General features: G+C 40.7%; 1 protein-coding gene across 1 annotated transcript in view; it reads left to right on the top strand.

Annotated features, from left to right (window-relative positions):
* Positions 1-531: 531 nt before the first annotated feature.
* Positions 532-13720, top strand: part of FLT3 (fms related receptor tyrosine kinase 3) — a 102127-nt gene continuing 88938 nt past the window's right edge. Inside the window, exons 1-3 of the mRNA XM_033948637.1 lie at positions 532-763; positions 2869-2990; positions 3696-3910. Coding sequence (XP_033804528.1) covers positions 532-763; positions 2869-2990; positions 3696-3910 — 569 coding nt within the window. The remainder of the gene's footprint in view (positions 764-2868; positions 2991-3695; positions 3911-13720) is intronic.

Genomic DNA, 13720 nt, shown 5'->3' with positions numbered 1-13720 from the left:
TATAAAATTTCTCAGTAATTTTTTTATGCTTCTTGAAGCATATTCACATTGTATTGTTCTGCTGTTTGTATTATCATAAAATCAATAAAGTTTTGAACTAAAAAAAAAAAAGAGTATATGCGCATATTTTGGAGCAAGTGCAAATTTGTATATGGAAATCTATGGGCTGTTGGGATTGGTTCTTGGAGTCTATTTTATCAAGGCAGATAGGTAGCTTTGTTTCCTTTCTTAAATATGCTTAAAATATGCATATTTTGGAATTCTTGCAAAGGCATCCTCTTATACAGTAAAATTCCCCACTGACTAGCTAATGTTCAAACTATAAAGTCTATGCATTGAGGAGTCCAAGATGGCTGCTATAGCATGAAGATGTGTTGTAGCTCTCGTCTGCTTGTAATTTTTTCAAATGCTTATTTCATTATGCCTAAGCCCTGGGTGAAGGTGTTGATGTCAGCTCATTGCCTGGTGACTCCAAATCTACAGCAGACAGAGATCACTGCTTTTTGTACCCCAAAGGGAATGCCAGCCGCTATGGACATGAAGCATGGCCCCAGTTTTGGGAGCAAAGTATCACTCAGTCCATCAGGCCCTATACCACCATTCTGTCCTGGAGTCAGACCGTTAGAGCAGGTATCAATGAGGGCGGAAGAACCACCAGAGAAGGCACCCTTAAGTGGGACTCTGTTGGCGGATGACGGAGGTCAAACTGTGTTACCTCGGAATATAGAGGGGACTGCAGCCTGTTTAGGGATTGTGGAGGAAGGTCAGGCTTTTGGTTTGAACCTTCAGTTTCTAGTTTATTAAACCAGCAACAGTGATGTTGGATTCCATATGGTAGATTCTGGAATCCCTTTATCAAGTAAGTTCAGTTGTCCTGCCTGCTGTTCTCCAAGACTTCGGGAAAGTTTTGAAATTAGAGAAGGACCTTATTGCTGTAAGACCAACTGAGGATGATCTTTCTGACCAGGTTCAACAGGTGAAATCTTTACAAGCTACTTTTCTAAATATAAAATTATATTATACTAGTTTTTTTAGCCCATTACATTAACGGGTGCTAGACTTAGACATTTCTTTCTCTCTGCCCCCTGTCTGTCTTCCCTTCTCCCTTACTTTTACCTCTCCCTTGTCCAGCAGCACCCCTTCCCTGCTCCTCCTGTCCAGCAGTAGCCCTTCTCCGTTCCTTTTACCCCTTCCCTGCTCCCCCTGTGCAGCAGTAGCCCTTCTCCATTCCTTTTACCTCCCCCCTATCCAGCAGCACCCCTTCCCTGCACCCCCTATCCAGCAGTAGCCCTTCTCCCTTACTTTTACCCCTCCTCATGTCCAGCAGCACCCCTTACCTGCTCCCCCTGTCCAGCAGTAGCCCTTCTCCATTCCTTTTACCCCTTCCCTGCTCCCCCTGTCAAGCAGTAGCCCTTCTTTGTTCTTTTTACCTCTCTCCTGTCCAGTAGTACCCCTTCTCCCTTACCCGTTCACCGTCCAGCATCTGCTAGACCGGGCAGCCTCGGGGCTTTTGCTAAGCCAGCCCACTTCACATTATCGAACTGGGCCAGCCTAGCAAATGCCCCATGGCTGCTGCCGTTGCTGGTCTGGGGGTGAGAAGGTAAGGCGTCGTTAGAAGTCAGCTGGCATCAAAGTTCGGGGCAGGAACATTGCTGGGGAAAACGCCACACACGTTGCAAACCGCCGAATGTTCCTACTGCGCATGCGGCAACATGGAGCCACAAATCAGGGATCATGGCCGCACAATGTTTCAACTGCGCATGCGCACTAAGGGTTTTATTATATCGGATAGAAGGATTGAGAATTTTGAAACTACTCAAGAGTTTTGAACATAAGACTATTGAGCTTTCCATGTTTTATAACATTAGCACCTAAAGATATGTTTTATAGATTTCTTAAAGAACTCTTTAATTATGAAGATTTAGGATTACCTCCTTTGAATAAGATATACTTGTATATTCCTGTTCCCAAAAAAACCCCATCATAGTTCATTGGTTAGAACTGATCAAGCTTAAATATCTACTGATAGTTTAAACTTAACTGGATTATTGGAGACTTCTACAGAAGATATAACTACTTGATCCACTTTATTTATATCTTTTGTATTTCTTCAAGACAAAGATGCTTTAATATGCTAATTCTTCAAGAAAGTGGTCTGTAATTTTCTGGGGGTAATATTTCGATCTTCCCTGATACATCTAAATGGACACAAAACAGAAGAAAGCTTTTTCTTGCTTTACGTAATCGAGTTTTGGCTCTGGTTGCAACATTTCAGTTGCATTATCCTTGTAAATGCAGTTTTTTTGAGCCATCTCAGTTGCAATTCTGCTTGGATGGTATAGGAACAGTGTCATAAGTAAATTTTCAATGTCATTGTATTTAGGGTCTTAGATACCAAGGTAGTTTCCTGCCCTTTTCTTTATTAATTGTTTTTTTTTTCTTCTAGCTCCTTCTATATTTTCTTATTCATGGTCTCCCAATTGTGGGTTAATATAAGTGCAATTAGGAAATTTTGTTGAGGAAATATTTGGAATATTTTTCTTTATTCTTTTGTATGTGAAGTGTACTTTTCATATGAGAGATTTTCTTTTGTGCATTGTTTAATATTAAATGCAATAAATAATGTGTGTGCAGTGAAAGTACTTGTATTCTGTGCATCTACATGAGTTACTCAAAATTGTCCCCAAAGTATGAACCTTAATGCAAATGAGCTAGGCCAGAAGTGCTTATTATGTGCCACAGAACAACAACTCTGTTCTTTTTTTCTCATTTTCGCTTTAAAATATTTTTAGTCTAGAATGTAATGATTAATGAGGTAATGTTTGATGATGCAGGTAAAAATTACATTTGTTCATTTGTGTTTTGCAGCTGCTTTGATATCCCTGGCTGTAATTGCTGCTGCAACACAAAATGTATCCAGGATCAGTTGTATCTTAGAGTACCAGAACTACAGCAATATAATTGGATGGAACTTGTCAGGATCTCCAAAGGTAAACTCTATAAGTAACTCTCCAAAGGTAAATTGTATAAGGAACAGAAACACTTACGAAGTAACTTCAGGCACCAGAGTGCCACCTTTCCTAACACTATTCTAACACATGCTTTGGCAAGAGCTCTGATTGACCACAGTTTGTCAACCATTCCTACTGGAAAAAGCCAAGTCTTGTTTCAAGTTTTTATTAAAATTTGATAATATCGCTTATTGAATTACTGTATTGTTTTGCTATCACCTGTGTATCAGTTCTTGAGGTTCATAAAATTAATAGCCTTGCTTGCCCGCACTATTTGGTGTTGCTGGATTCTCAGGAGGTTAAAAGATACCTTTTACTGGACAAGCATAGCAGTCATCCAAAGACATTGTTGTATATAACCCCTCACAATGTGGGAGGAGCAATGAAAAGCCATAAAGATGAAGTGTAGTAGGAAAGACAGATTAAACTGCATCCTACTACGTGCAAAAGATTGGAAAATCTGGCAACCCTACTCATAATAAACCGAGAGCTTCATCATCATTTGTAGATACTTAACAGTACTAGAATCCTCTTTATTCCAGCATTATTACAGTTGCTAGAATTATTTCTTATGTGGCCTGGAAGATACTTTTACCAGCTAAGGATATTTGTGCTGTCAAGCAGAAACGTAGTCTTGAATTTGCAGAATAGGGCCTCTGTCATATATTGCTCTTTACAACGCAGGTACAGAAACCAGTGAAGAACACAAAAGACCTACAGTGTTATTGGAGTCCTGAGAGTCCAGAAGAGATCTACAAGGCAGCTGAAACTGTTGAAGTGAATGTATTTGATTTCATTGAATTAAAAGTGACACTGAATGTAACAGGGAATGTTTCATGTGTTTGGATCTTTAATGGCAGCAGAACTGAATGCACTTTCAGCTTTGATTCAGAACATCGGTAAGTGACAGAATGCGATAATAATAATAATAACAGTTTATATACTGCAAGGCCGTAAAGTTCTGTGCTGTTTACAATAGTTAAAAATACAACAAATTGAATAAAACTATAAAGGTAAAAGCCAATAACTAAAAAACCCTAAAAAGATCTGATTATTGCATGATAAAATTCTACAAATCAGCTACCCAAGTACTTAAAAAATAGATATGTTTTTAGATGTCTCCTAAATTCCCCATAAGTATCAGTAAGCAGAAGCAATTGTTCTAGATCTTTGCCCCATATTGCTGCCTGATATGAAAAAAGATATTGATGATTTTTTTTTAACTTTACATCCTCTAACCTGCGGAAAAAACAAAATTCAGGTGTGAGTTTCTCTTATGTCTGTTGGTTGCAAAAGAGAAAAGCTCAGTTATGTATTTAGGAGCTAAACCAAATAAAACCTTAAAACGAAAACAACCAGACTTAAACTTCACACATGTCTCCATCGGCAACCAGTGCAGCACTCGATAGGAAGGTGTTATATGATCGTATTTCTTCAACCTGAAAATTTATCTGACCTCTGCCTTTTGCACCATTCGCAATCGTTGCATATTCTTCTGAGAAATTGCTAAGTAGGCAATACTGCAGTAATCAAGTTGACTTAATATAAGAGATTGTACCAAAATTCTAAATGATGAAACATCAAAATACGCTCTAATGGACCGAAGCTTCCAAAGAGTAAAGAAACCCTTTCTAACCAAAGAGTCCACCTGGCCCTTCATAGTCAAACCCTGGTCCAGTATTATACCCAGAACCTTCATAGTGATTGAATAGGATAGCTAAGTTTATTGATACACACTGATGTTTTAGTATCAAACAGGTGAGGTGAAGCTACAAAAAATTTCATTTTTTCTGAATTAAGCTCGGCTGAACTCAGCTGAACTCATGCTGACTCCGTCTCATTAAATCATGTCTGTCTACATGTTCATCAATTTTATTTTTTGTCTACGTGTCCCATAATTTTATTTTTTCTCCCACTGTTGTGGTGTTCATGTCTCTGATTGATTTGCTTTGCTCTTTCTTAGTGCCTTGGGTTGATCATACCACCTTTGTGGTGGCCTTTACTCCTGCTGGGGGCCTTGGGGTGTTCCTGTATCTCTTTGAGCTACTTTGCTTCTATGTCAGTGACATGAGCTGTTTATACCACTGCTGTGGTGCCTTAGGGTGTTCATGACTCGCCTTATCTCAAGAAAGATATAGCGGCACTAGAAAAAGTTCAAAGAAGATTGACCAAGATGATAAAGAGGATGGAATTCCTCTTGTATGAGGAAAGACTAAAGAGGTTAGGGCCCTTCAGCTTGGAAAAGAGAGGGCTGAGGGGAGATATGATCAAAGTCTAAAAAAATCCTGAGTAGAGTAGAACGGGTATAAGTGGATTAATTTTTCACTCCGTCAAAAATTACAAAGACTAGGGGACATTCAATGAAGTTACAGGGAAATACTTTTAAAACCAATAGGAGGAAATATTTTTTTCACTCAGAGAATAGTTAAACTCTGGAATGCATTGCCAGATGTTGTGATAAGAGCGGATAGTGTAGCTGGTTTTAAGTTTGGTTTGGACAATTTCCTGGAGGAAAAGTTCATAGTCTGTTATTGAGAAAGACATGGAGGAATCCACTGCTTGTTCTGAATCACTAGCATGGAATGTTGCTACTCTTTCGGTGTCTGCCAGGTACTAGTGACCTGGATTGGCCATCGTGAGAATTGGCTACTGGGCTAGATGACCATAGGTCTGACCCAGTAAGGCTATTCTTATGTCTGAGCTGCTTTGCCTCTATGCCAATGACTTGGGTTATTTATAACTTTCTTTAAGCAGTGAAGACCCTCCTCTTCAACTAAAAATCCAGCTGCAACCTACTCCCCTTCCCCCTCCCTTAAATACCACTTCTTTTCTGCCCTCTCTGCTCCTTTCTTCTTAACTTGTACTTAAGTTGCTGTATAGTCATTGTAATGTCCAAATATATTCCACCGTGAATGTTGGCTTGTAACCTGTTCTGAGCTACTGGGAGGATGGGATAAAAATCAAATTAAATAAGTAAATAAATAAATTATAGTACTCCTGTGGTGTTCATTTCTCTGAACTGCTTTGCCTCGTTTTCAGTGTCTTGGGTTGACCTTAGCCTTTACTCTTGCTGTGGGACATTGACGTGTTCCTGTATCTCTTGGAACTGCTTTGTTACTCTCGTAGTGTCCTGGCCTGTCCATATCACTGCCGTGGTGCTCTTTGCTCCTCTTTTGGTGCCTTGGGATGTTCTTTATATTGTTTATACTGTTGTACTTCTTCTCTTGTGCTTTCATGGATTCATGTCCCTTTTTGTGACAATTTGTCCCTCTCACAGTGGCTCTTGACTGCTCCTGCAACTATTGGTGTCCTTTAGCACTTTTTTTTGTGCCATGGAGTGTTCATGCCACTTTTAGGGTTTTGTTGCTTGTTTTACTGATACCTGCCAGCAAGTTTCATAAAACCTTTGGAAATCCCCGGTGTTGGGGTGCATTACTTCCACCAGTGACTTTAATAAAACCACATGAACCAAATAAACTTTTGGGATCTGAAAATGAAATATACAATTGAACAAACACATATGCCTAGAATCTGAAAAGGAAAATGAAAGGAGTAATTATTAAGCCCATTTGAGACAACACAATTAAAATTGCTCTGGGGATTTTTGTTTTCTCTTTGCTGCTCTGCTCAGCTTAACATTTCTTTTTCTGTAATGTTGACCTTTATAATGAATGCTTTCCATGCTTCTTTATTTGGAAGCTGTGGGCGTGCCTGGAAGAAAATTTCCAATCATCTTGACATCAAAAAATTGTATTGTATCATTATGATGACAGGATTCAGCAGTGATTTACTCAGCTAAAATTAACTGGAGCTATTATCTGGGTTGCATTAACTGGCTATGTAGGGGGCATTTTAACTTAGTTCCAAGGTATGCTAAGGAATTACAGTAGTGTGTGTTAAGTGTCATACAGTATGTGGTATACAGTGGGCTGCATGGCATTTAGTGCACACTAAATCCATTAACACACCTTAGGGCTCCTTTTATTAAGCTGCGATAGCGGTTTGCGCGCTAAATTGCCGTGCGCACTAGACGCTAACGCCAGCATTGAGCTGGCATTAGTTCTAGTCGCATAGCATGGATTTAGCGCACACTAAAAATGCTAACGCAGCTTAGTAAAAGGAGCCCTTAGTTCCCATTAGAGATTTAAATGGTTAAGATGGTAACACTGAAAATAGCAGGTTTAAATAAGCTTATATCTTATCTGGCTAACTTAGGATCCTTATATTAAGGTATGCTAATGAATTCAGTGCACATTAATAATTAATGTGTGCTAAATATCATGCAGCCCATTATATTCCTATGGGTTGCATGGCCGTTAATACACACTAAGGGACTGATTCTAAAAATGGTGCCCCGGTTGTAGACGGCTGCAGGCATCCTACCACCATCTAATGGATCAATCGGGATGCACGTATAAAAAAAAAAATCGATGGGGCGAAGGACGCCTACAATGTAGGCGTTTGTATGTGTATAGAGATGTCTAGGCATGCCTATGGATGCCTGCTGGTGTAGGCGTGGTTTACACCAGAAGTGGCCTTAGGCATCCATAGGCATGCCTAGGTGCTTCTCGTAGGTGTGAGTCAGATACCTTAAATGTAGGTCTGTAAAATGCTGGCTTACATGTAACAACTCCAATAGCTCAGAAGTAGTACATCCAAAGACCCATTACTCAAGTACATAAATGTCAATATAGTCTTTGTGAATACAATCTTTCATTATTCATAAGAAAAGTTCAAAAGGTTTATATGGTTTATATAGACCTCAGTGGTACCTTCTGTATGTATTAGACTTTTCTATACAGACCATTGGCACCCAAATTCGTCATCGGTCTCAAAATATTTTTTATATATAAAAAAACAAGAGTAATTAAGAGTACTATATGTATTTTGCAGGGGGATTTTCCTTGATAAAGCCCTGTATGGGCGAAACATAGTCCTATGTCGGAGTGCCTGCCCCCACCCGCGTAGACTAAAGATGAATATCTTTTTTTAATAGAAAATATAAAAAATATAAAGTATATATAAAAAATATTTTGAGACCGATGGCTTACATGTAAGGCATCTGTAGAAGAAAATAGATGCGATTCTGGACGCGGCGCATACCGGTGATTGACATGTGATAGGTGCCTATTATGCAGATGCCTACCGCGGCAGGAGCTGTTTCCAGATTCAGGCCCTAATAGTGTGTGCTAAATCTATTAGTGTGCCTTAGTATTATTATTTACAATTCTTGATGTACTGCGACATATCCACTATTTGACGTCCATGTGGTTTATCACCAAGTCATTTAGCAGTGTTTTTCCCTAGCTTTACTGGTGGGCTCAAATCTGGGGCAATGGAGGGTTAAGTGACTTGCCCAGGGTCACAGGGAGCAGCACTGGGATTGAACCTGCAACTTCAGGGTGCTGAGGCAACAGCTCCAACCACTAAGCCACTCCTCTTTTAGACTTGCTATTTGCATGGTCTGATTAATCCAAATTTGAATTGAATAATATTTAACATTGGTGCTAAACAGTTAAAAGAAAGCCATGCCTTGGCCTGCTTCCAATTCTGACTCTTTATATCGGGCTACCTTCTGGTTGGATATCATGTTGTCTGGCCAAAATTTGAACAGCCACTGGCTTCAGAACTTGAATGCTTAACATAAGAACATATTAAATGATGGCAAATAAAGGTCTCTTCTTTGATATTTCTGGGCCATAGACTAAAGTCCACCTGGTATTGTCCTAGGGTCCAACTGCTGAAGTTGCCATCTAAGCTCACTCCAGCCTATCCAACCATCCCGTTGTGTACAGGGTATCTACTGTAAAGTCTGGCCAGTACCGTCCTCATGTTCCAAGTTAGTGAAGTTTCCATTGATGACCTCCCCAGCCCATCCTACACCGTATCACCATATATGGGACACAACCATACAAGTCTGTCTAATACTGGCCTTAGTTCTTTAATGTATACCATTTGTTTTCTAATTAAGATTTATTAACTCCTAAACTTAACCAGATAAATCATTGACCCTCTATGCATTTTGATTATATTAATTTATACTTATTATGCATTTGATTTTTATTCAGTGATATAATTTATCCTAATTGTATAGGGAGATTAGAGTGCACACAAATGCTGGTATTCTAGTACAGTATTTGTGGGTAAATAATCATATTCCAACTATGAGGCATTCCTTAAGTATTCTAGGTGCTTCTACATGCTCTTCTGATATTGGATTTAGACTGTTGTAATTCTGTTTATATGGGTATTTCTGGTCACCTGCTAAAATGTCTTCAATCACTTTGTAACACTGCCGCAAAACTTTTGTGCGATGCTAAAAAACTGACCATGTGATCCCACTTTTAATCGAATTGTATTGGCTTCTGGTTAGTTATCACAACTTTGGTTTGACCCAGTGTGGCATTTCTTTGTTCCTGTGTTTAGGCTCTGTCCATAAGGGAGGTGTTCTTCCCCTTTATCTTTTTTTCATTGCTCTTCTCTGAACCTTTTCTAGTTCTAAATGCTTTTTGAGATAGGATGACCAGAACTGCTTAGTATAAAATTGTAATTGGTCTCCAACTGGATTTCTCTGGAAAAAGCACATAGTAAATGTTAAATCAAATTAGATTAAGGGCCCCTTTTACAAAACCACAGTGATGATTCCTACACAGCAAATGCAACGCAGCCCATTCAATTCCTTTAGGCTGTGTCTTATTTGCCGCACCAAGGCTCACTACTATGGCTTTGCAAAAGGGGTCCTAATGACTTAGTTCACACATAGCATCTCTCTCTTTGTATGTCTAACCACAAAGCTTTTGCAATAATGTAAATACAGTACTCCCCCGAAAGGGGGTTCCGTTCCAGGAACCTTTGCGGTTTTTCACCTGTCAAAAAGCAGGGGAGGCAGGAGAGGGCAGCTGGAGCTCCGGCAGGTGAAGAAAATCACTTGCGGTCTGCTCCGACCGCCTCTTCCTATAGTAAAGTCGGGTTACACCAATCAGGAGCTGCTTGGACATGCAGCTCCTGATTGATGTAACCCGACTTTAGCACAGGAAGAGGCGGTTGGAGCAGACAGCGAATGAGCGAGTCCGCGATTTGCAAACTGCGAATTCGCGGGGGAACACTGTAGTTCAATAGTATAACATCCAACCTCTCAAGTCTTCTGCATTGTTTAGCAGATGGCTGTGACTACGTAAGCAGTGGCGTAGTAAAGGGGGGGGCGGTCCGCTCTGGACGCTGTTTTGGTGATGGTGCAGGCACCCGTCCTCCTCTCTGCACCACCACCACCCTGCCACGCGCGCACACCACTTGCCTTCTTCTGTACCTCTGTAACGTTCTTAGCATGAGCAGCAACCCCCAACCTCTTGTCGCGCCAGCATTGGCTCTTCCTCTAATGTAACCTCTGGACCCGCACCTAGGACGTGACGTCAGAGGAAGAGCCAATGCTGGCAGCTTGGGATTTGCTGCTCATGCCAGGAACGTTGAAGAGGTACGAGGGAAGGGAAGTGGCACACGCACAGCAGGAGGGGTTGGGAAAGGAGCGTATGGAGCAGGGGCACCACCGTTCTGGGCACCTCTCACCCTCGCTATACCACTGTACGTAAGTACCTGGTTTTTCACTAGGACTTCTAGTTATTGTTGCACTTGCAGCCTGCCAGATAGATCTGACTGCTATTTAATTCTATCTTGGCCAGAGTTGGTCAAATTACTTAAGTAAAAGTACAGTGAAGAACACATTAACACCCCCCTTTTACAAAGCTGTGGTAGCAACTGCTGCATAGCAAATCCTCCAACACCCATTAAATCCCTATGGGCATTGGAGCAATTATCACATCGGCAGCCGCTATTGCGGCTTTGTAAAAGGGGCCCTAAAAAATTTAAGTGAAAGGAGCCCCTTTTAATAAGCCACTGTAGAGGTTTCTATCGCAGCCTGGAGCGCTAAATGCTCCGACGCTGCTCCTAGAATTCCTAAGAGCAGCGTCAGAGCACATAGCACTTTGGGCCGCGGTCGAAACCTCTACCGCTGCTTAGTAGGGAGTGTGTGGCGCAGTGGTTAAAACTACAGCCTCAGCACCCTGGGGTTGTGGGTTCAAACCCACGCTGCTCCTTGTGACCCTGGGCAAGTCATTTAATCCTCCACTGCTCCAGGTACATTAGATAGATTGTGAGCCCACCGGGACAGACAGGGAAAAATGCTTGAGTACCTGAATAAATTAATGTAAACCGTTCTGAGCTCCCTTGGGAGAACGGTATAGAATATTGAATAAATAAATAGTAAAAGGGGGGGGGGGAATAATACTTTTTGAGTAAAAAAGTAAAAGTACCAGAATTACAATGAATACAACTATTCTTAACATTGTTATTGCTCTACAATGCAATCAACTTTTCTTTTAGTAAAACTACCTTTTTTTAAATGACTGTCACTTATGCAACTGAGCTTGTGAGTCAATAATCCAGCACAGCTGAAAAGGTTTTCAACAAATGTACTAGCAGAAAGTTGATTATTTAGTCTGATAAAAAAAAGTTTGTTCAAATCAGGCCAAGTTGCAACATGAGTATGACTGATGTCTTCTGACTAGGTCTGCAGATTTTAATCGAAGGAATATCTCTTGACTTCTATAGAGCAAAGAATATTTTCTTATCCTTATTGTCATTATCATCTGCACTAGACATAGTGCTGTCTGATTCATCACTTGCATCTTCATCATCGTTATCTCTGCCATGCAGTCCAATTAATAAATAAAGCTTTCACAAAGTTGGAATCGTTGTCTGCTGCTGTTCTAATCATTTTATATATGATGGCAAACTCCTTGAATTCTTTGACAACTGATGCAAGAATGTCAAATGAGAGGGAACCCTGTAGCTATAAGGCCAGACAAGAAGACTTCCTTTCTAAAGACTACCAATTCAATGGACAACCATCCCAATGCCAAAGTTTCCATGGGATGACCAGCAGTCTGTTGTTAATATATTCATGGTTCAATTGTCTTTTTGTAATACTTCTGGGCAATAGACCATAGAAGTTCACCCGGTACTCTCTTTAGGTTCCCACTGCTGGAGTTGCCATTGAAGCCCACTCCAGCCTATCCTAACCATCCTGTCACTGGAGCGTCTAATCAGCTTCAGCTCCCGCCAGCTCATCCTAAACCAAATCACCATATATGGGACACAGACCGTGCAGGATTGCCCAGTATGGGCCTTAGTGTGTTTTATACCATTCATTTTCTAATTAGAGATCATCTGTGTTCATCCCACTCTTTTTAAAATTCTGTCACCATTTTAATCTCCACCACTTCCCTTGGGAAGGCATTCCAGGCATCTGCTACACTCACCGTGAAAAAGAGTCTGCCACCCCCCAATCTCAATTCACGCCCTCTAGTTTTACCATTTTCCTTTCTCTGGAAAAGATTTATTTCAATATTAATACCTTTCAAGTATTTAAACATCTGTATTATATCTCCCCTAGAGTAGACATATTAAGGTTTTCCAATCTCTCCTTGTACATACCATTTTCATCATTTTTCTCTGTACTGCTTCAAGTGCTTTTACATCCTTAGCCAGATATGGCCTCCAAAACTGAACACAGTACTCCAGGTGGGGCCTCTTCAATGACTTGTACAGGGGCATCAACACCTTTCTTCTGCCTCTTTCTATACAGCCCAGCATCCTTCTGGCTACAGCCACTGCCTTGTCACACTGTTTCATTGCCTTCAGATCCTCAGACACCATCACCCCCAGGTCCCTCTTCCCATCCATGCATATCAGTCTCTCGCCTCTCAGCACATACGGTTCCCTCGGATTTCTACCTCCCAAGTGCATCACTCTACACTTCTTCACTTCTTCACATTGAATTTTAGTTGCCAAACATTACACCACTCTTCTAACTTTTGCAGATCCTTTTTCACGTGTTCCACTCCCTTCAAGGTGTCCACTCTGCTACAAATTGGGGTATCATCCGCAAAAAGGCAAACCTTACTTTCTAATCCTTCAGCAATGTCGCGCACTCATATATTGAACAGCACTGCACATCAAAACATAGAACAGACAGTCCAGGCTCTAAAGCACAGGTGTCGAAGTCGGTCCTCGAGGGCCGCAATCCAGTCGGGTTTTCAGAATTTCCCCAATGAATATGCATTGAAAGCAGTGCATGCACATAGATCTCATGCATATTCATTGGGGAAATCTTGAAAACCCGACTGGATTGCGGCCCTCGAGGACCGACTTCGACACCCCTGCTCTAAAGAGTTTACAATCGAGACAAGATTGGAGTAGGAAGAAGCAATCTGTCTCTCTCTCTCTTGGTAATAGTTTTGTGAAACCTGGCAGAGAATTTCCCTAAGCAGTTGCTCTGGGGATCAGTGTCCCTGAATGTACTGGTAATGGGCAAATTTCTATTTGTCCTATTTATCCTCTTTATACCTGATAATGCTCTTCTGGCCTTCCTCCTGTGCACAGAACCAACCATTTTCATGGAACTGTAAACTTTTGATGAGATGATCTACTGTTTGCATGATGAGGTCTGCAATAGCCAAATCTCGTTCCATTTTGCTGTTTCATTTGGTTTACTGAGGAATCACCATTTACATCTCATTTCCGCTTTTTCTTTTTTTACTTTTAATTGCATGCATCATTCATAACTAAATAGTAAAAATTGGCGACATTATTACTTAGTAAAAGTCAAAGTACAAACGTTATCCTGTACTTCTTTAGAAGTAAAAGTAACAAAA

This window comes from Geotrypetes seraphini, chromosome 6 (genome assembly GCF_902459505.1).
Source record: "Geotrypetes seraphini chromosome 6, aGeoSer1.1, whole genome shotgun sequence".
Taxonomy (NCBI): domain Eukaryota; kingdom Metazoa; phylum Chordata; class Amphibia; order Gymnophiona; family Dermophiidae; genus Geotrypetes; species Geotrypetes seraphini.
The sequence above is the reverse complement of the archived record's forward strand: the minus strand, read 5'-3'. Positions and strand labels throughout refer to the sequence as shown.